This window comes from Canis lupus, chromosome 2 (assembly GCF_011100685.1).
Source record: "Canis lupus familiaris isolate Mischka breed German Shepherd chromosome 2, alternate assembly UU_Cfam_GSD_1.0, whole genome shotgun sequence".
Classification (NCBI taxonomy): domain Eukaryota; kingdom Metazoa; phylum Chordata; class Mammalia; order Carnivora; family Canidae; genus Canis; species Canis lupus.
The window spans coordinates 10026039-10045656 of NC_049223.1; the positions used below are offsets into that span (position 1 = coordinate 10026039).

General features: G+C 39.0%; 1 protein-coding gene across 10 annotated transcripts in view; it reads left to right on the forward strand.

The window, feature by feature from the left end:
• NEBL (nebulette) overlaps nucleotides 1–19618 on the forward strand; it is a 342069-nt gene that overhangs the window by 316040 nt on the left and 6411 nt on the right. For all 10 annotated transcript variants that reach the window (XM_038529862.1, XM_038529861.1, XM_038529856.1 and 7 more), the window contains one exon: nucleotides 18894–19000. In XM_038529862.1, coding sequence (XP_038385790.1) covers nucleotides 18894–19000 — 107 coding nt within the window. The remainder of the gene's footprint in view (nucleotides 1–18893; nucleotides 19001–19618) is intronic.

Sequence of the window (19618 nt, forward strand, 5' to 3'; positions counted from 1 at the left end):
AACTTTACTCAGTCCAGCATTTTGGATTTGACGCAGTGTACATTAGAGACTTTGCTTCAGCAATGACCCTTCTACTTTGTGTCTGTACACCCAACACAGCATTCATTCACTTACTCACCAAATGTTAATTGAGTGTTCTTTGTACACCAGCCAAGAGCCGGGATCTGACAATGCATAGAGCAGTGAGCGAAAGAGATGTACATCTGCTCTAAAGGGCTGAGTTTGGTGGGGGACACTGACATTAAACAGATACTGACCCAACTAATATATAATTAAGAACAGAGTACATGCTATGACGGGAGAGCATGAGGGCTACAAGATATGTATAACAGAGGAACTCCATCTGGCCTTGATGTCAGAGAAGCCTTCCCAGGGAAGGAAGATTTGAGCTTAAATGCCAATGCTAAAAGATGTTAATTAGGCCAAGGAGGCTTTGGGAGAAGAATATCTCTGTTCTAGAGCAGTGAGATAGTGTGTCAGTGGCAATCTGAGTTCAGAGGGAAGGCTACACAGGAGACTGCTGTGGGAGGCATTGATGAGGTCCGGGATGAACCTGCGTAGAAGAGAAGGAGAATCCAGAACCCCTCCCCCAGATGTGTCTAGTTCCCCTGCACCTGCCCACTGTCTCCATTCTCCATGGCCAGGACTGCACTGAGAAAACCCACTGTGTCAGTTTCTTTCTTCCTTCTGTTCCCAAGCCACTACTTCATTTTTCTAATTATTTCTAACAAAAGGACACTATGCTATGCCAAACTGAATGAAAAAACATCTCCATTGAAAGATGGTATACATAAATATTCTTACATTATGCCAGAACATGAGTAAGGATAACACATAGTTGGGAAGGAATAATTACATTTTTTTAGACTCCATGGAAGGTGGCAGGGTGGGGGTGAGAAGATTTCTGGCAGGAAGGGGTGTCTCAGTAGCTTAAATAATGTCTTATAAAATGCCTTTAAAAATGCCTTGTCATAGGGCACCTGAGTGGCTCAGTCGGTTTCTGCCTTTGGCTCAGGTCATAATCCTGGCGTCCTGGGATGGAGCCTCATGTCAGGCTCCCTGCTAGATGGGGAGTCTGCTTCTCTCTCCCTTAGCTCTGGTGCCCTATCTTTCCTCTCCCCACCCCTCTCAAATAAATAAATAAATACATAAAACCTTTAAAAAAATGCCTTGCCATCTTCAGCCCCCTGTTATAGGGACAAGATGCTCTGCTTTTAGTGACATTCCCTATTTTGGAAAATAGATATAAAGCAAAAGTAAAGATATGTCAGTAGGTGATATAATGTACATCGAAGAGGTGGTGTACTCACAGGATATCTGCATTGATTTGAAAACATTTTGGAATATATGGTAATATGCTCCTAATTCTATTTATTTTAAGGGAAGCAAGGTACATTCTATCATTTGGCACCTTATGTCTGCATTCAGATGACGAGTGACATACCAAACCTAATATGTGCAAAACAATATATGCACCCCCCTCCAAAACAAACCATTCTTTCTTAGGTTCCCAGTTTGCTAAGTGGCACCTGCAGCTGTCCAGGGGGTGAGGTCCAATTCTGTGGGGTTATCCTCAGCTCCTGTCCTCCACTCACACCCACCTCTAGCCCATTAGCAAATCTTGTTAGCTCTACCAGGAAAAATGTATCCAGAATCCGACCGCTTGGTTGTCCCTCTGCCCTGGGTCATCACAGTAGCCTCCAGTAGAAGTAGGACTGGTTTCCTGCTTCTGCTCTTGCCACCCCACACTGCCGACCCTCTGCCCTGCTCTACTCTTCACCTGGCAGCCAGAAGCATCTTTCTGAAACATGAGTTGGATCATGGCATTCTTCTGCTACCATTTTATTCTGAATATAACCCAAATTCTCACCATTGCCTACCAAGCCCTCAACTGCTCTGGGCCTTGGCTGCTACCCGAAGCTCATTTCCTCCCATTCTTTGTCCAGATTCCCTGCTTTACTCAGACCTTCCAAGCAAGCTCCCCCTATGGGCCTTTGTACTTCACTGCCTCCCAACCGAGAACATTCCTTCTCATCCCTGTATTTGCTTTTGCCTAGTCCCACTTTTCTTAATGATTCTGCTCAGGTATCATTTTATCAGAGACCCTCTCGAATGACCAGAGATAAAGGAGCACCCTTTCTTTCCTTTACTGTCTGATCCTTTACCCTCCTTTTTTTCCCTCCATTAGCATTTGACATCACCTGAGATACTATACATCTATTTGTTTATTTGTTCGTCTATCGCTGCCTCGCTACAAGAGCAGAGATATTGGCTCTTTTATTCACCGCTCTATCTCCAACCCTTAGAATAAATGCTCCAGCAAATATTTGGTGAATGCACGAAATGGCCAAATGAATATTTTTTTCTGCTCATTTTTAAAAAATTGAAGTATGATTGACATATAACATGGTATGAGTTTCAGATGTACAACAAACTAATATCTTAAAAACTAGAGCTGCATATATAAAAATGTATAGTATAATTATTTTTTTTAAATGAAAGTCTGTTGTGGAAGGTTTTCATGGAAATTCTTCCATTTTTGTTTTGATGGTGTTTCGATATGTTTCAGGGACATTAAAGCATAGCTGAAAAAAAAAAAAAAAAGAAAAGACCTAAAATGAAAACATTCCCAGTGTTTTGCTTTGTTTTGTTTTCCTGACGGAGAAGGTTAGGAGTAGTATCCATGACTTCCCGGTGCTTTGAAATTTAGGGTCCCCTTTGAAATGTGTACTATGCTGGGCCCTGGTAAGGAGGTGCTGATTGACTCCATAGAAGGAAGAAACATTTATGGTCTTGATGACTATTTGATGAAAACCTTTAGTGTCTTTAGTAAATCATATGTATTAGTTTAAATACCATTCTAGAAATTGAAAAGAATTCTAAAACAATCCTGGTTAGTGGTAAGATGAAGAAAAAAAGAGAATGTAAGTATTTAAAAATGCCATTTTTTTCCTTCAGATTTTGTTGATTGTTTTTTAAAGATCTAGATTAGGATTTTATATGATGAAATGTGCTAAGTCCCAGAGAGACGCCCTTTAGTATTGGGTTATCTCCCTGCTGTCTAGGGGGTGTGTGTGGCCAAGCTGCACGGCAGTTAACACAGTGTTGTGCCACAGGACAAGACTTTGGACTTCACCCTAGCTCTCTCTCACATGGTATGCATTCTCTGGAGGTCATCTAATATTACTAGGCAAAGTGTCCTTATCTGTAACAAGAAGGATCTAGAACAAAAAGCTTTCTAAGATATTTTACATTTCCTAAGCTAAGTGCTATAAACGTAAATAACTCCCCCCCCCCCCCTTCTCTAGGTATGAGACTCTGTTTCTACTCTAAATGTGATCTGATCCATTCTACTTTGTGAATTAAGTGGCTGGACAGTTAGGAGAGTCATAATTTTGGAGTCCTTCTTATGAGTCAGGGGAAATTCTGATTCTTGGGACAAAGGGTTAAACAATTGGCTGTTTCCTTGAGGTAAAAGTATCCTGTTTTCATCATTCACATTTGGTTTTCATGAGCATTAGCATAGAGGCCCTCTACTTTCAGTTTTTTTTTATCATTGTTTTCGTTATGTGTTTCTCAGGATATTTTCCCATCTTGCTTTGATTGCTGAATATTTTCGTTTTCTTATGTGATTATTTTGGGCTTTCTTACTTTTCATTCTACTTTCCTAGGTATTAAGTTACCAAAGGATTTTCATTTTACATCTCTACTGTGTTACTTTGATTCAATAAAGGAGGCTTTTATTTAAACTTGATCTAATTTTGTTTTGATTCTTGAATAGTATTATTTGAAATTATCTTTATTGCCTTTTGGTATCAGATTAGGTTAACTTCTTTTCATTTGACACACAGTTCCTTGAGTGGCAATACTCCTTATGGTTTCTGCTTATTTCACTGTGAGGTTTTCTTTGATCTTTGTGTTTTGTCTTCAGTTCACTTGGCTGCAACATCTCTTTGCTTTCTGATATGACTTTGTATTTCTTTGGTTTCCCCTAACTCACAGTAGCCTGTGTCTCTAGTATTTCTGTGTGTTTGCAATCTTGCCCAGCATTTACTCTTCTTAATGTGAACTTGCATTCCATTCGGCTTCAGGTATTTTGTGTTTCTGCATCCTTCTGGAGCATAGGAGGGTTTGAGAGTGTAATGGGGAAGGAAAAGCAGATGCACTTTTAAAAAATAGACACTTTAGGTTTTCCAACGTTGTGAACGTTTCCATTTTGTTGTGAAAGAATCATACTGGAATGACCTAGTCCTGCCTTAACTGGTGGAAAACAAGCTTCTGAATTCTGTGACAGCCCAAGCAGGACCTATGCTGATAGCATTGCAGCTCCTGTCCTTTAGAAATGTCATTTTTTCCCTCCAAATTTTGTTGATTTTTTTTAAAGATTTAAATTAGGATTTTAATTTTTTTTTATTTATTATTTATGATAGTCACAGAGAGAGAGAGAGAGAGAGAGAGAGAGAGAGGCAGAGACACAGGCAGAGGGAGAAGCAGGCTCCATGCACCGGGAGCCTGACGTGGGATTCGATCCCGGGACTCCAGGATCGCGCCTTGGGCCAAAGGCAGGCGCCAAACCACTGTGCCAACCAGGGATCCCTAGATTAGGATTTTATATGGAGAAATGTGCTAAATCCCAGAGAGAGGCCATTTACTATTGGGTTATTTCCCTGCTGTTGAGGGTTAGGTTGCAAGAGATGCTTCAGAACTCTCAGTAGATTGTCTTTAGGTGTACCAAGAGGGCAGTGCACCAGTTAGGGAGCCAATTGCCCTAAACCTATGGGTGTTTTATTTTTTATTTTTAAAAAGATTTTATTTATTTATTCATGAGAGAGAGAGAGAGAGAGAGACAGAGACACAGGCAGAGGGAGAAGCAGGCTCCATGCCAGGAGCCTGATGTGGGACTCGATCCTGGGACTCCAGGATCACACCTGGGCTGAAGGCAGGTGCTAAACTGCTGAGCCACCCAGGCCTCCCGCTATGGGTGTTTTAAAGGCACCCACGACTCCATCCATTCATTCAAAACCTAAGGGTGCTTTAAAGGGAGCTGTAACTCCATCTGTTCATTCACCAAACATTCATCTCCTATATGTGCAAGATGCTAGAAATAAAGAAAATAAAGATATAGTTATTGTCCTTGAAGAACTCATACTCTGGTTTGAGAGGCAGATGAATGAACCCATTGCGCTCAAGGAGGCTTTGTGATGGAGTGACACCCAGAGTTAGAATCAGCCAGGTGGGGAAATGGGAAAGGAGAGTTTTTGGCAGAAAAGTAGCATATGAGAGAACAGAGCACATTGGAAACTTGGTGTCCTCTGGCACATCTTCAGCACAGGGGCCGCGTGTCCCAGAGATGGGCTAAAGACCAGACCCAAGTGTGGGGAGAGCCGAGCCGTGGTCACTTCAGCCACAGGGTAAAACTGAGTATCATTTCTGGGCTCTCTGCTTGGGCTCTGTCCTGCAGGAGATTTAGAGGCTAGGTAGAGGGCCAATTCCCCAGACTGGGAGGTAATTGAGTCTCTGACTTGGAAGTTTAATCCACTCTGGGAGCTTGTCTAAGGATCTAGCCTGCATTGGATGATTTACATTCTGCCAAGAGAACTGATGCCATGGGCATCACTTCTGCACAGTCCTGTAGAGGGGTTCATGCTGTAGAGACAGCATTGTGGATTTTTATTTCAAACATCACAATGTCTCTTATTGTTGACATTCATCACTGATGTAGAAGAGCAAAAACACCAAAATCATAGCACCTTCCTACTCTCATGACTTCCAGACTCCAGGCGGAATAGCCCACCGCTGGATGTTTAATAGGCATCTCAAATCTCACGTTTGGAACCAGTGTCTTTTTTCCTGTCTTCCCAAACAAACATCTGTTCTTGTCTTTGTTCATTATCTCCGTTGGTGACACAATCATTAGAACAAATGCCAACAAAACCGGTGACATCCTTATCACCTTTTTTCCTCTCATACCTCACTTTCAATTCATCAGTAAGCCTGTTGGCCCCATTCACTGCAGATCTGTCCTAAGTCCAGCCACTCCTCACCAGTTCCAGTGAACCTTGAGAAAATCCCATCCCATCTCTTTGAGATCTCAGAAATGGGCTCCTGGTCTTTGTCATCCCACTCTTGCCCCCTTCATCTGGCCTCTGACAAGCTGTCAGTGATCCTTTAAAAACTTGCTTCAGATCTCATTACTTGCTTACTCAGAATTCTCTAATGGTTCCACTCACATTTTGATTAAAAACCAAGATCCACGGACTACAGGTGTTACATGGTCTGGTGCTTGGGCATATCTCCAGTTTTATCTTCTATCAGACTGTCTGCTGCAGCCACATGGACCTCCAGGCTGTTTTAGCACATTAGGTATTCTCTTACCGTGGGCTCCTTGCAATCACGGATCCCTTTGCCTGGAATACTCCCCAGTGCTTTGTGTGGCTTGCCTCTCCTTCTTCAGGTCTCTGATTAAATCTCAACTAATCAGAAATGCTTTCCTTGACCACTCTACCTAGAAAGCTCCAGCCCACATCTACCCATAACTCTCTATCTCCTTATCCTGCCTATTTTCCTCTATAACTCTTTTTAAAGCTTTATTGAAGTATAGTTGATATGCAAAATTTGTACTAGTTAATGTCTAAGTTTTGATGAGTTTGGACATATGTATATACCCATGATACCATCACTGCAAGCAAGGTACAAAACATATCCACCACCTTTAAAACTTTCCTTGTGTGTGTGTGTGTGTGTGTGTGTGTGTGTGTGATAAGAACACTTACCATGAGACCTATTCTCTTAACATATTTTACAGTACATAGTACTGCATTGTTATCTATAGGTACTATGTTGTATAGCAGATCTCTTAGAACTCATTCATTTTGCATAATTGAAGCTTTATATCCACTGAGCAACAATTTCCCATTTTCTTCTCCTGTCCTTGGCAACTGCCATTCTGTTCTCTGCTCTGTGAATCTGACTATTTGAGACACCTCGTATTAGTATAATCATGCAGTATTTGTCCTTCTATCATTGGCTTATTTTACTTAGTCCTCTAAGTTCATCCATGTTGTCACAAATGCTCCACAAAGAAATGGTGAATGGAAGGAGACAAAGTGCAAGGACAAGTCATCACATTCCTAGACATAGTGAAGACCACAGAATGTGCCCTCAGTTCCAAGGGATGACAGCCATCATTAAAATTTCAATTTGCCATTAAATTGAGAACAGAAATATCAAATGCAGGCACAATAATAAACTATTAATATATTTTGAAAGTGATGGATATGCATTCAACCAGCAGTTTTGAAATCTTTAATATGAACAGTGTTCATAGAATCACAATTCTTTGCTTAGTAATCCTTTGCATTATTTTTTCTGTTGATTCTCTTTGCCCATTGAGGATTTATGTTTGAAAGTGATGGATATGCATCCGACAGCAGTGTTTTGAAATCTTTAATATGAATAGTGTCCATAGAATCACAATTCTTTGCTTAGTAATCCTTTGCATTATTTTTTCTGTTAATTCTCTTTGCCCGTGGAGGATTTATGTTTTATGATTTACAGATGGCATTCTGATCCAAATTCAGCATTACTGGTTTTAATGGTGAGCATAGTTTTAAAATTAGATAATCGGGACAACCAACAAGAAAATACATTCCTGATTTTGAACTCTTCACCTTCATTTAATATAAATGTGCCAGTATTTCTATTGGAGTCACTACTTCTGTTTTCTGGTTACTGATTGGCAACCGCAACCCTCTGAAAAAAATTGAGCTCCTTACAGGCCAACTTCTGCAAAGAAAATACCTACAACAAGAAACTTTCAGTTGTATTATTTTCCTGCTGTATTCGAGTGTTGTTTCCAATCTGAATTTGAGAATGTACAATACTCATCAAAAAATGATGTTTTAGTGCCTGCTCTTAAGTGTAGGAAGATTTAAAGAATTGATGTTGAGATAATTCTGTGATAAATTTCCCAGATAAATTTCTGTGACGAAACTAGACTATAGAAAAATAAACGAGTTCTTTATAATGTAAAATTTTATTGTTGGGGATTACATGATCATCTTTGGCCATCTAGCTAGTACTCTTCACCTGTTAAAAAAAGCACACACTGTTAGAAACCTTTAGTTAGTTCTGTTGCACTCCCAAGGGAAAGGTTCAGGATTCTGATTGAACTTGAAGTCCTTAGAGAAACTCATATTCCTGATATCATTAGACTGAGAAAGAAAGAAACGTCGCAAGTTTCCTTTTCTGAGTGTGAAGTTGGGAAAAGGATCAAATACTAATGACTAGCATTTGTTCCAAGATGCACATGTGTCTTTCATTGATATGCCAAAATTAAATCAAAGGGTTCCATATGTGTATGAAGGAGAAACATCTGACACTTCAAGTAGCAAACAATAAAACATTAAAAATATATTTCCTGCGAAGCAGAGTTGATTGGGGGAAAAGAGAAGATTTGATCAGTGGGAAGGAGATAGATGTGGCATATGCGTCAAGGGGGAAAACTTTGGAAGAGCTTTGTAAGGTAAAGTAATGCACATGGAGAGGGAGAGAGTAGATTTTCCATCTTGTTGAACATTAGTAATGAAAATGGAAACAGTCAGTTTTGGTATTTATGGATCAGATTTTATGTCCAAATTGGATAATAGACCAAGTATACATACATATTTACGTGTCTGTCTTAGATATAAAACATCATAATGTTACCTTTGTAGTCATGAATTTCCTTGCTCTCCCCGACTTCCTATTTCATCCAGGTGCCCCACATCCTCCTGCCCCAAGCCTCAGGCTAGTAGGTCATGGGGATTGGATCCTGATTTTTATAGGAACTACTTAAAATTTCCACAGGCTGATGCAGCTGGGGGATGTATTGAGTTTCTGCATTTTGTTTGGTCATTATCTTCTGTTTCCGGAGCTCTTTGTTGTGTGATTCTCCTCTTGTGGCCAGATCTTGTGCCCCAGTTCCCTAGGGCCTAATCTTGTTCCAAACATATTTCTGATCCGCCCATGCCACATTTTTTTCAGACATTCTGGTTTTTGATCTTTATCGTAAGATTTCCCCGATGCATGTGTACTGAACTGATTTACTAGTCTGTCAGACTCTTACCTAGATCCTGTCTACGAGTCTTTAACCAATGACCTGTTGTTCATCTCCCTACCTGACTGTGACTCTTACACCTGCCTGTTTCTTCAGCCCCAGCCTCTCATCTTAAACTGAAGCTTGGGCTCTGGAAGACCCAGAGAATCCTTTATAGTCCTTTCCCCACCTTTTCCTATCTTCAAATCATGTCAGGGACACATTGCTTCAGTTTCATATATGTCTGGTGGTTGAAAAAAAAGTATACTCGCTCATTCAGAAGTGTTACCATTATTGAGATGCGTCTGTATATGATATTTACTGTGGTTTGTTGCTAAAGTCATCTAACGTAAAACCGTATTTGAAAACTACTTGTGGATTGGTGGTATTTCCTAAGAGCCAATATTTGAATTGATTAGTGCAGAAATAAACCAAACACATAATCTGTTTTTTAACTCTTTAAAAATGTTAGGAAAAAATGTTATGTATATTTATCCAATAAGTATTTCTGAAATATCCTCTATGATAGTATAATGAGTCTTTCATTGTACTTGAATAATGTATCTTTCTGCATGAGATTGACTTACACAGTATTGGTGGGAATGTTCACTGAGGAAAATTGGGATTTGCTATGAACTAACTTTTAAGTCATGGCATAATTTGTGTCCAAAAGCTAGATTCAGTGCTATGGTTTATCTAAGTGGAAACAGCATCCTCATGCCCCTGTTCCCCTTAGGTTCTTTATTGCTTTCATCTTATCAAAGAACTGCCTCACATTACATATTTCTTGTCAAAAAATGACACACACACACACACACACACACACATACACATCTCCAAACTGTGCATTCCTTTATTTTCATTTTTTTAAAAAAGATTTTATTTATTCATGAGACACAGAGAGAGAGGCAGAGACACAGGCAGAGGGAGAAGCAGGCTCCATGCAGGGAGCCCGACATGAGACTCGATCCCGGGTCTCCAGGATCATGCCCTGGGCCGAAGGCGGCGCTAAACCTCTGAGCCACGGGGGCTTCCCCCTTTATTTTCATTTTTTTGCTTTATTTTAGATATGGCATGCATGTGCATGGGTAGATACAGATATACACCTCATGGATTTTGTGCCATGAGAACATTATTAAAGACTCTGTGATTTGGGGAGAAAATTATTTCCTTTTTCTTCAGTGACAATCCTGCTTATATCTGTGGTTTTGTGTTACAGTTACAAGTTGAGGAGTTTATTCTGGATCAGATAGCTAAAAATGAGAAACAAATCTGAGAAAAATAATATACAAGTTGATATTTAAATCTCAGTGTAAGAGTAAACTAGCTAGATTATTCTGAGGCAAAATAGTAGATATTCTTAACTCTAAATCTCTCTAGTTCTGTTCAAACCACAGTATGTCTTGGTTCAGTTCTGCCAGAGAACATTCATGGACTTATTTTTTCTAGATGAAAACCAGTTAACTTTGAAATCAAAACATACTGCTTCTCTGGGCTCGTAAGACTAAGTTTAACTGGCTGATAATTTAAAAAATAACAAATTTTGTCTTCTTTTTTTCAATATTTAGGAACAGCAGAGCCCCAAAACAGTATTTTAGGAATTCTTACTTGGGGCAACTAAGTCAAATATGTAAATGAAATGGTCAGTTTAATTTTATATATGCATAATTTAAAAAAGTACATAATGTAGACGTTTCCTTTTACAGTTAATAGGTAATTATGAATCTTTAAATTTCCAATTTATACTTGAATAAAGCAACATTATAAATCTATTATTTAAATTTAGAGAGGAAATGGTTAAACACTGTTCTGGACTTAATTATATTTGCAACTATATTCTTAGCATGTCTGTAGAGCTTGTCACTCTTCTGATGCTGACTTGGGGAAGTCACATTTTGCAAGCAGTGTCCTACAGAAGTATTTTGCAAATCATCAGGTGGCTTCATGATGAGGGTCTCCCTTGCTCAGTGGGAGAGTGGTTGACATCTTATTAGGAAATGTGGCTTGAACACGGTCTTGAAACTATTCATACAGGATAAGGTGACTGAGTGACAATTGCCCTGGGTAAAATAGGCTACTAGTGACAAAGAAAAGAAGAAACAAAGATCACACATACACACACACACAGTCCAGAGACTTATCAGATGCCAAAATGACCCTTAAAAGAAATGTGAAAGCCATTACTTCAGAAACAATGCTCTTCTCTATGATTTGAGCTGGCTTTTCCAAAAGTGAATGATTCTCTTCATTCTCAATAATTACAATTATTCTCATTGTAATTTCTTTCAGAGATGTCTTAGCACACCTCATCAGCCACAATTCACCTGAACTTCTTGTGGCATTTAGACCCCACAGAAGGGTACCACAGAGAAGTCAGTGAGAGCATGAGTCACCCCTGTGAGCAGAACAAAACTGATCCACACATCTCTCCATGCATTAAACCTCTTTTTCTCTGGCCTTTCCCTTCCTCTCACTCCCATTTGCCCGTCGCAGGTGCACGGTCAACTGCAGGTCTTCCAGCTTCACATTAAGCCCTCAGTGCTAGAAGCTACTCTGCACTCCAGACCACAGAGCCCTCTTTCACATTTCTGATTTCACAGTGTTTATTTGCAAATTGATCTTATGCTGTCTTGTCATTTCTTCCATATCATTTTGGTGTCATATAGTCAAGCATTTGGGTTCTAGAGTCAAACCGTTGGCATTTAAATACGAACTCCATGTGCCTCTGATATTCTGTACCAAGTTACTGAATCTCTGTAACCCTCAGATTTTCCATCTGTAAAATGGGCACTTTGCCATCTGTAAAGTGGTGACGATTTCACCAGCTGATGCATATGACATGCACACGCACAGGACTGGCACGTTGTAAGTAGGGGGACGAGCCATGCCGATTGGCCTGAGACCAAAGAGGTTCCTGGGGAGAACTTTCTCTGCTGCAACTGAGGGAGTCCTGAGCAAACCGAAGCAGTCTTCTTACTTGTAAGCATTTCATTTATTCAAATTTTATTATATGCATATTTTTATATTCCTTGGGAAGCAGAGCCCTATGATTACATCTTTCCCCCCATCAAGTTTCACAGGGAAACATACCCAGGTAATTAAAGATTTTCACATGTATTGAATTTTCCAAAAGGAGGTTTGTAATACCTTTGAGTGATAACACTTATCTAAGAATAGAAAATTAAAACAAAGATGGCACTGGAGTCTAGAAGGAAAAAATTGGTAGGGACCTAGCGTTGGCTTGAGGGATAATTTTTGAATCTGTAAAGACATTTATTTTGGCTGCATGCCCCACCTCCCTTCCCTCTGAGATGGTAACCTGGTCCTGTTCTGGTCAGCCCCCAGGAAGTGGGGTTGGCCTCCCCGGTTTGCCCTTCCTGGGGGTTCCTCCTGGTACCTCCCATACCATAAGTGCTGCATGTTAGCAGCTGAATTACTCTCCTGTCAGCTTCTTCTTGCTCAGATTTCCTCCCACAATCCCTGGTTGCTTCTTGAGGCTGGGCTTAAACCTTTACCTCCACAACTACAACAAGTCATGGGGGAGATAGGTGTTTTAGCCCATTCCTGCAGCTGTAACAATACCATAGACTGGATTGCTTACAAACAACAGAAATTTATTTCTCACAGTTCTGGAAGCTGGAAGCCGGAGATCAGGATGCCAGCACCATCTGGTGAGGGTCCTCTTCCCAGGTTGCAGAACGCTGTCTTGTGTCCCCACATGATGGAAAGAGACCTAGCTAGCTACCAGGAGAGCACTAATTCCATTCATAAAGCTCCACTCTCATGACCTAATCACCTCCCAAGGCCACACCTCCCAATACCATCAGCCTGGGGGTTTGGATTTCAGCATATGGATTTTAGAGGCGGGGAACACAAATATTCAGTCCATTTCAGGGGGAGAGAGGGAATTTGGGAATGACATATGCATAGGGTCACATGAACCTCTAAATTTGTGTTGGGTTGGGAAGATGGAAGCTGATGGTTGTAGCTCAGTGGTTCTTCACCGTGGAGGCCCATTTAAATCACTTGGAAGCCTTAACTAATAAGACACCAATGTTCAGTGCCTTCTGCTGCCACCCTGGAGATTCTGATTTAATTGATCTGGGGCACCTGGACATGACATGGTTTTAAAAGATCCCAGGCGAGTTCCATATGCAACCACAGTGAAAACTCACTCACCAAGTAACTGACTCTCCCTCTGTCTCATTTCCCATTTCCTTCCCCTACATTCTGGCCCCTGCCAGAGCTGGAAATTTAACACATGAAGTAGTAATGATTGCTTTTATTTTTACATATGATTTCCAAAGTTTGAACCCTTGTTTTATATCGCAGTGATGATTATGCATGTCTCTAAAACTTGGTGGTTTCAACTCAACTGTAGATTATCTCATTTTTATGTTAAAGTCTGTTTATTCATAGTTTATTATGCAGCAAGCCAGTTTCTTAGGCACTTGTCTCTTCACAGCTTATAATTAAAAACCAACAAACTAAAACCTGGAGGCAATCTGGCTTGTTTCTGTCTGCTGCGGAGAAGGAGAATTTTCTGTAGTGCTCAGAATTCTATCAGATTAAAAAAAAATCATCTTGCTGCTAGATTCAGCATAAGTGTGGATTTAGCACTCACTTGGGGCTTGTGGAGAGAGAATAATGTGCCACGAGGACTTGAGGCTCTGAATTGGAACCCTTGGTGGCACCCCAAAATTTATTTGAACAAAAAAGGTCCACATCATGGACCTATTTTATGACCGATGAGTTCAACCACCTTGCTCACGGCCTAGATGAGATTAAGGGTTTAGCTTGTTATTTAATATTTACCTCAAAACCAGTGTCTCTTCATACTTTCTCAATTATAGTCATATCTTCATTCATTTTTAGCAATTCACCTGTGAGTGTCCAAATTGATATTTTTTTTGTCCTAAAAAAACAAAAAACAAAAGAACCCCACAACTCATTATGTTCTTTGACACACATTAGCTGATAAAACTGTAGTCAACTCTTAAGAAAATATGACAGTAATGTCATTGCATCGTATATTCTTTATTGGAAAGCTTCTGAAGGGTAATTTTTCCCTTGTCCTGATTTTTTTTTTTAAAGTAAGCCTATGAGAGAAACTCCCAAATTATTTTCTCTGTATTACATTTATAGTTAGCCAATTGTTACAGACTGAATGCTTGTGTCCCTTTCAAATTCACATGTCAATTCCTAACCCCCAGTGTGATGGTATTGGGATTGTCTGGCCTTTGTGAGGTGAGGGTCAAGACAGTGGATTTAGTGCCCTTATAAGAGACCTCCTAGAGAGCTCCCTCATCCCTGGCTGCCATTTAAGGACTCAGGAAAGGGAAGCAGTGTATCAGTGAACCAGGAAAGGGATCCTCATCAGACACTGAATCTGCCAGCGTCTTGACCTTGGACTTCCTAGTCTCCAGAAGAGCAAGAAATAATTTGTTGTTTAAGCCACCCAGTCTATGGTATTTTTTTATACCAACCCTAATGGGCTAAGACATCAATAAGACAACTTTTATTTTTATTTTTGCACTTGGCTATCTACTATTATCTTATTCTCATTGCAAGAGTTTCAAAGCCTCCACCTCATCTTTCAGGCTATCAAAATCTTTATCGTGGTGTTACTATGCAGAGGCCATTGTTCTGCTGCCTTCCTGCTTAACCTTCCAACCTCTGCATTTTCTTCTCTAATGTGGGATTGATACCTATTTTAGAGAGTTTTTCTGACAACTACTGGCAACATGGAAAGCACCATGCATACCAAAGACACTTCCATAATCCTCCTCCTCTTTTACGTAAAAGGGCACCTCCCATGGTGGGCTGGCTTCTTTTTGATTATTTTTCTCCTTTTATTATTGTGGGTGCATAGCTTTAGTTCATAACCTCTACCATGCAAGTGTACACATATTTCCTTATTTTTCCAGTTTCAGATTTATGAAGCCTCCAAAAAATGTTTCTTCTTCCATTTTCACCTTCTGTTTTATGATCTTCATGTCTACATACTTCTCTGTCTTGGTTTTATCTCCTTCCATTGAAAGGAGAGCATTAAATAGAAAATATCAGTATTAGCTGTTCGTGGGAGAACTTTATGATGCGCTAAAAGAGAGATTTTGGTTTTGTAAATACAATGGGAGAGCCTGAAATCCTCAGGGCTTTAGTGAGTTTCCACATCTCTGGTCAATATAGCTTACCAATGTGAAATGAAAATTGAGTCACACTTGTGTGTTTTATTGTTGTCTTAGGGTGATGAAAGCTATTTTTTTTTTTAATTTTTAAAACTTTTTTTTTGGAGAGAAAGTGAGCAAGCATGTGCAAACAGGTAGCAGGAGCACCAAGGGAGAGGAAAGGAGAAGAATCTCAAATAGGCTCCAAGCTCAGCATGGAGCCTCAGCATGGGGTTCTATCTCATGACCATGAGATCATGACGTGAGCTGAAACCTGAGCTTAACTAACTGAGCCACTCAGGTGCCCTGAAAGGTATTGTTTTATGACTTTTATGCTACTGCAATAAAAAACTCTCAATCTCAAGACTCTTGTATTGGAAGACCATCATGGAATCATCATCCATCTGTATCAGTGCTGGTGGAATCTTACCACTGGTTCAAGGAAGAGGGACACTGTGTTTTTCTCTGATAAGAAGTCCTTGTTTGTTGCAAAATTAGCTTAACGTCTTGCTTTTGCAAAGCCTTTTGAGTTCTCTATTTTGGTGGAAGAAATGTCATACTCACATGGAATAACAATCTTTCTCCCAAATTCTTAATAAACCCAATTTCCAAAGCCATTGTTTTAAATTTCCTATGCTTATTTTACCTTAACAAAGAAATCATGTAGCAGAACAATAATAAAAAAAGCAATGTCTGTGCCTCTTTTTCAAATTGGCATTTGCTTTTAGTAAGATGAGTCCTCTGGGCTCTCAGTTATGTTTTTCGTAGCTCTAATAAGAGTTTCCTAAAAACTCTTTTATTATATCAGGTATAAGGTAGATAACAAGGTTTGATAGCCCTGAAGGAACTTGCATTAGGTAATGCTAGCCCTGAAGGAACTTGCATTAGGTAATGCAGCTGGAGAGAGAAATGGAAATAATCAATAAAGGCATGAAAAGAAACCATAAGAACAAGATAGATTATATTTATCCCAAGGTTCCTCCTTCTAAACTCTCCCCTGCTCTCTCTCCAACCTACACAGATTTAGGGCAAATACATCACTTTTTTTTCCTGCTGTATTTGACAATAGCTACAAGTTCTCTTTGAAGGTCAGATTTGAGCAGTTAAACAGGTGTGAATATACTTGGTTTCTGAAGGCCACAATTAGAGAACGCTGTTCAACAACATTCTCAAATTGTCAGTCCTGGGATTATGACCTACAGACTATGTACATGTAAATGCATCACAGCATATGAGAGAGCATGTCTAAAAATAGTTTTCATTGTCTTTTCCTCGTAGTTTTTCAACAAAATATTTTAAGACAGCCATGCTTAACTGTATATCAAAATGTGAAGGTCATGGTTTGTTGGTGTAACAAAGGATTCAGGTTTTTTTTTTTTTTTAATTTTAGGTAGGAGTGTAGGCTTTTTTTTTTTTTTTTAAGATTTTTAAATTATTTTTTCATGAGAGACACAGAGAGGCAGAGACATTGGTAGAGGGAAAAGCAGGCTCCCTGCGAGGAGCCCGATGTGGGACTTGATCCCAGGACCCTGGGATCATGACCTGAGCCAAAGGCAGATGCTCAACCACTGAGCCACCCAAGTGCCCATGTGTGGGATCTTTAAATTTAACTGTTAGAATTTACAAATAGATTAAAATAATAATTAATGAAGAAATGAATTGTTTACAAATAAAATAATAGTTAATGAAACAATGAGTTGTGTACATGGCTGAAGAAAACTAGTTCAGGTCTGCCAGTCTGGGGTGTGCAATTGATGTCCTTGACTTACATATTTATCTAGAAATGCCCTAGGTATTCAGAGCCATTTCTTCAGCTGGGTAAAGGGCAGATGTCCAGGGCCATTATTACTTGAGGAGGGCAATCGTTTTTGTCACCCCTCTTCTTTGATCCCTGGCATGCCTTGAGCATAGTGGACAGTGATAGTTGTTAAAATTTATGGAGGCTTACTAAGCGACAGGCAATGTAGTAAGGCCTGTGCACACATTAACTCACTCAGTCAATATTTGTTGAGAATGGAGGGGGGGAGAAGTGAATGGTCCATGCTCCCAACACACAGAAAAGGCTCTTTTCCTCAGCTAATTAAGTGGGCTTAGATATTTTTAGGGATTTCATTATTTTTTCTTCATGAGTGAATTTTGACAATATTCCTGACGTCTCTTGACATTAAATATTTAAATTGGGTTGATAATGTTAAAAAGTGCTATTTTCTGAAGTATTTGATATTTAATGCTTTGATAACTTTAAAATGTACTACAATCCAAGTAAAAGTCTTGTCTATTTCTCTTTGATGCTGAATCTAAGACATTAAATAAACACGACTGTAACAACATTGCAATATGAATTAATTCAAGAACTTTTAAAAAATTCTCACTCAACCGAATATCATTATTACTTGAAGAACACATTTATGATTTGTAATTTTCTGATGATTAAACGTCTTTAAAACTTGGTGTTCTCATATATCATTAGAACGAACATACCACTTATAAAATACTAATTATTCACAGTACCCAAGAATTATATATGCTTTATTCTTTTATTATAAAAACTGTCCTAAATAAATGAAACCTAGATTAATTACATACTCAATCTGATTGAACAAAACTGGCAACCTATTATGGATTTTTTTTAGCACTTATATAAGTTTTACTAATTATTATATGACTATTCAAAACACAGTGAAGGGCATATTACTAAAATCCTCTCATTCATAGCCAGCCCCATGCTTCTGGTTATAAGTACTTAAATATACATAGGGAGAAACACTCACTCAGGCATATATCTACTGATTTTGTAGGGTTTTTTTTTTTTTTTATCTAGTTTCTATGTTGGTTTCTCTAGAATTCAGTGTTTTCGAAACAGGAACTTTGTCATTTGAATGTCCTAATTAATGGTGAGAACAGCAAAAAAGTGAGTGAATGCTATTATGATACAATTTTCTTTCTTTTTTTTTTTTGATGTAGAAAGACGTTTATGAAATTATGTGGTTTGGTTTGCTAGGCTTTTGTAACATATTCAGATGACTTAGTCTTGACTTAACAACCAAGATAAAATTGGCAATTTATATATTCTAAATAAAATCTTCTTTTAAGGGTATAGACTCATTATTAACTGCTAAACAAACATATGGTGTTAACCATATGCTATATTTGTCATTTTTGTAAAGGTATTATTCAGCTGGATGTCTTGAAATATTGAGAGCATCTGTTATATAAGTATTTGGTAAAAACATGTATACTTTGTCATTGGTTTGACAATCCAATTAAATTTTTAAAAAATTTCTTGCTTTTATTTTGGAAAATGTCTAAGGGGATTACATAGCCAAGTAGAAGTGTGATTTTGTTAAAAGGTTATGGGAAATTTTTGTTTTGTACTTGTGTCATTTGAACAGAGCCTCTGCAGTAGAGTAAAACAAATATTTCTAATATATTTTAACTGCATGTTAAACTGATTGCCTATATATGTCATTAAATGCTGAAATTTATACTAACCAAGAGACCACTTATAACATCACTATCTAAATTTCACATGACACTGAACATGGCATTTTGTTTCAGAAGAGGGTAGCAGAGCATGTCCTTTGAGGGCTCAGGAGGGCTATTTTGAGGCTCGTTTTGAGGAATCTTTGCATGTCTATGCTCCTGTGCAGCCCCTGTCCTTCCCGGAGCCTACCAGCAAAGCCATTCCCAAGGCTATGGATACATGCACCAGACCAGCCTCTCATCCATGAGGTCAATGCAGCACTCACCAAATCTAGTAAGTATCAATTTGAAGTGTTTCTTCTTCCCTGCTCTTCCCATTTTATCTCCAGAAGAGAAATCCAAGTGGAATACAGTTGCATTGAATAGTGTCCATTTTCAGGTGAAGGATAAATGACAACGTGGATCTTTGTATCCTTTCAAAGAAAACGAAAAGTTTATGGAGGTAAACCACTGAGAAAGGAAGGCACGCTGTGGAAACATGTAAACAGTAAAACATACAAAGACTCTCCCAGAACAATATCCTTGTTGTTATTTCATGATTGGTCTTAGCCAACTGTGATCTTCCTTCAAGCCTATAAAGCACAAATACGTTAGCCTGAGCACTGAGAAATGAGCAGTCCTTCTAAGCAGTTGGAAGTTATCTTTAAGCTCTCTAAAGTTCTTTTTGGCTCATCTAGTTTCCTCAGCCCATGAATTCGCTTAATTTTGAGATTGTCTAATGTTAATATTAGCAAAATTCTTGGTCTTTAATAAAGACAAGTATGGTAAAACTCAATTTACATCCTGTCTATAAACCCTTTGTCTGACATGTGATGTGCAAATACCTCCTTCCATTTGGCAGGTTCATTTTGTTAATGGTTTCCTTTGCTGCACAGAAACTTTTCAGTTTGAT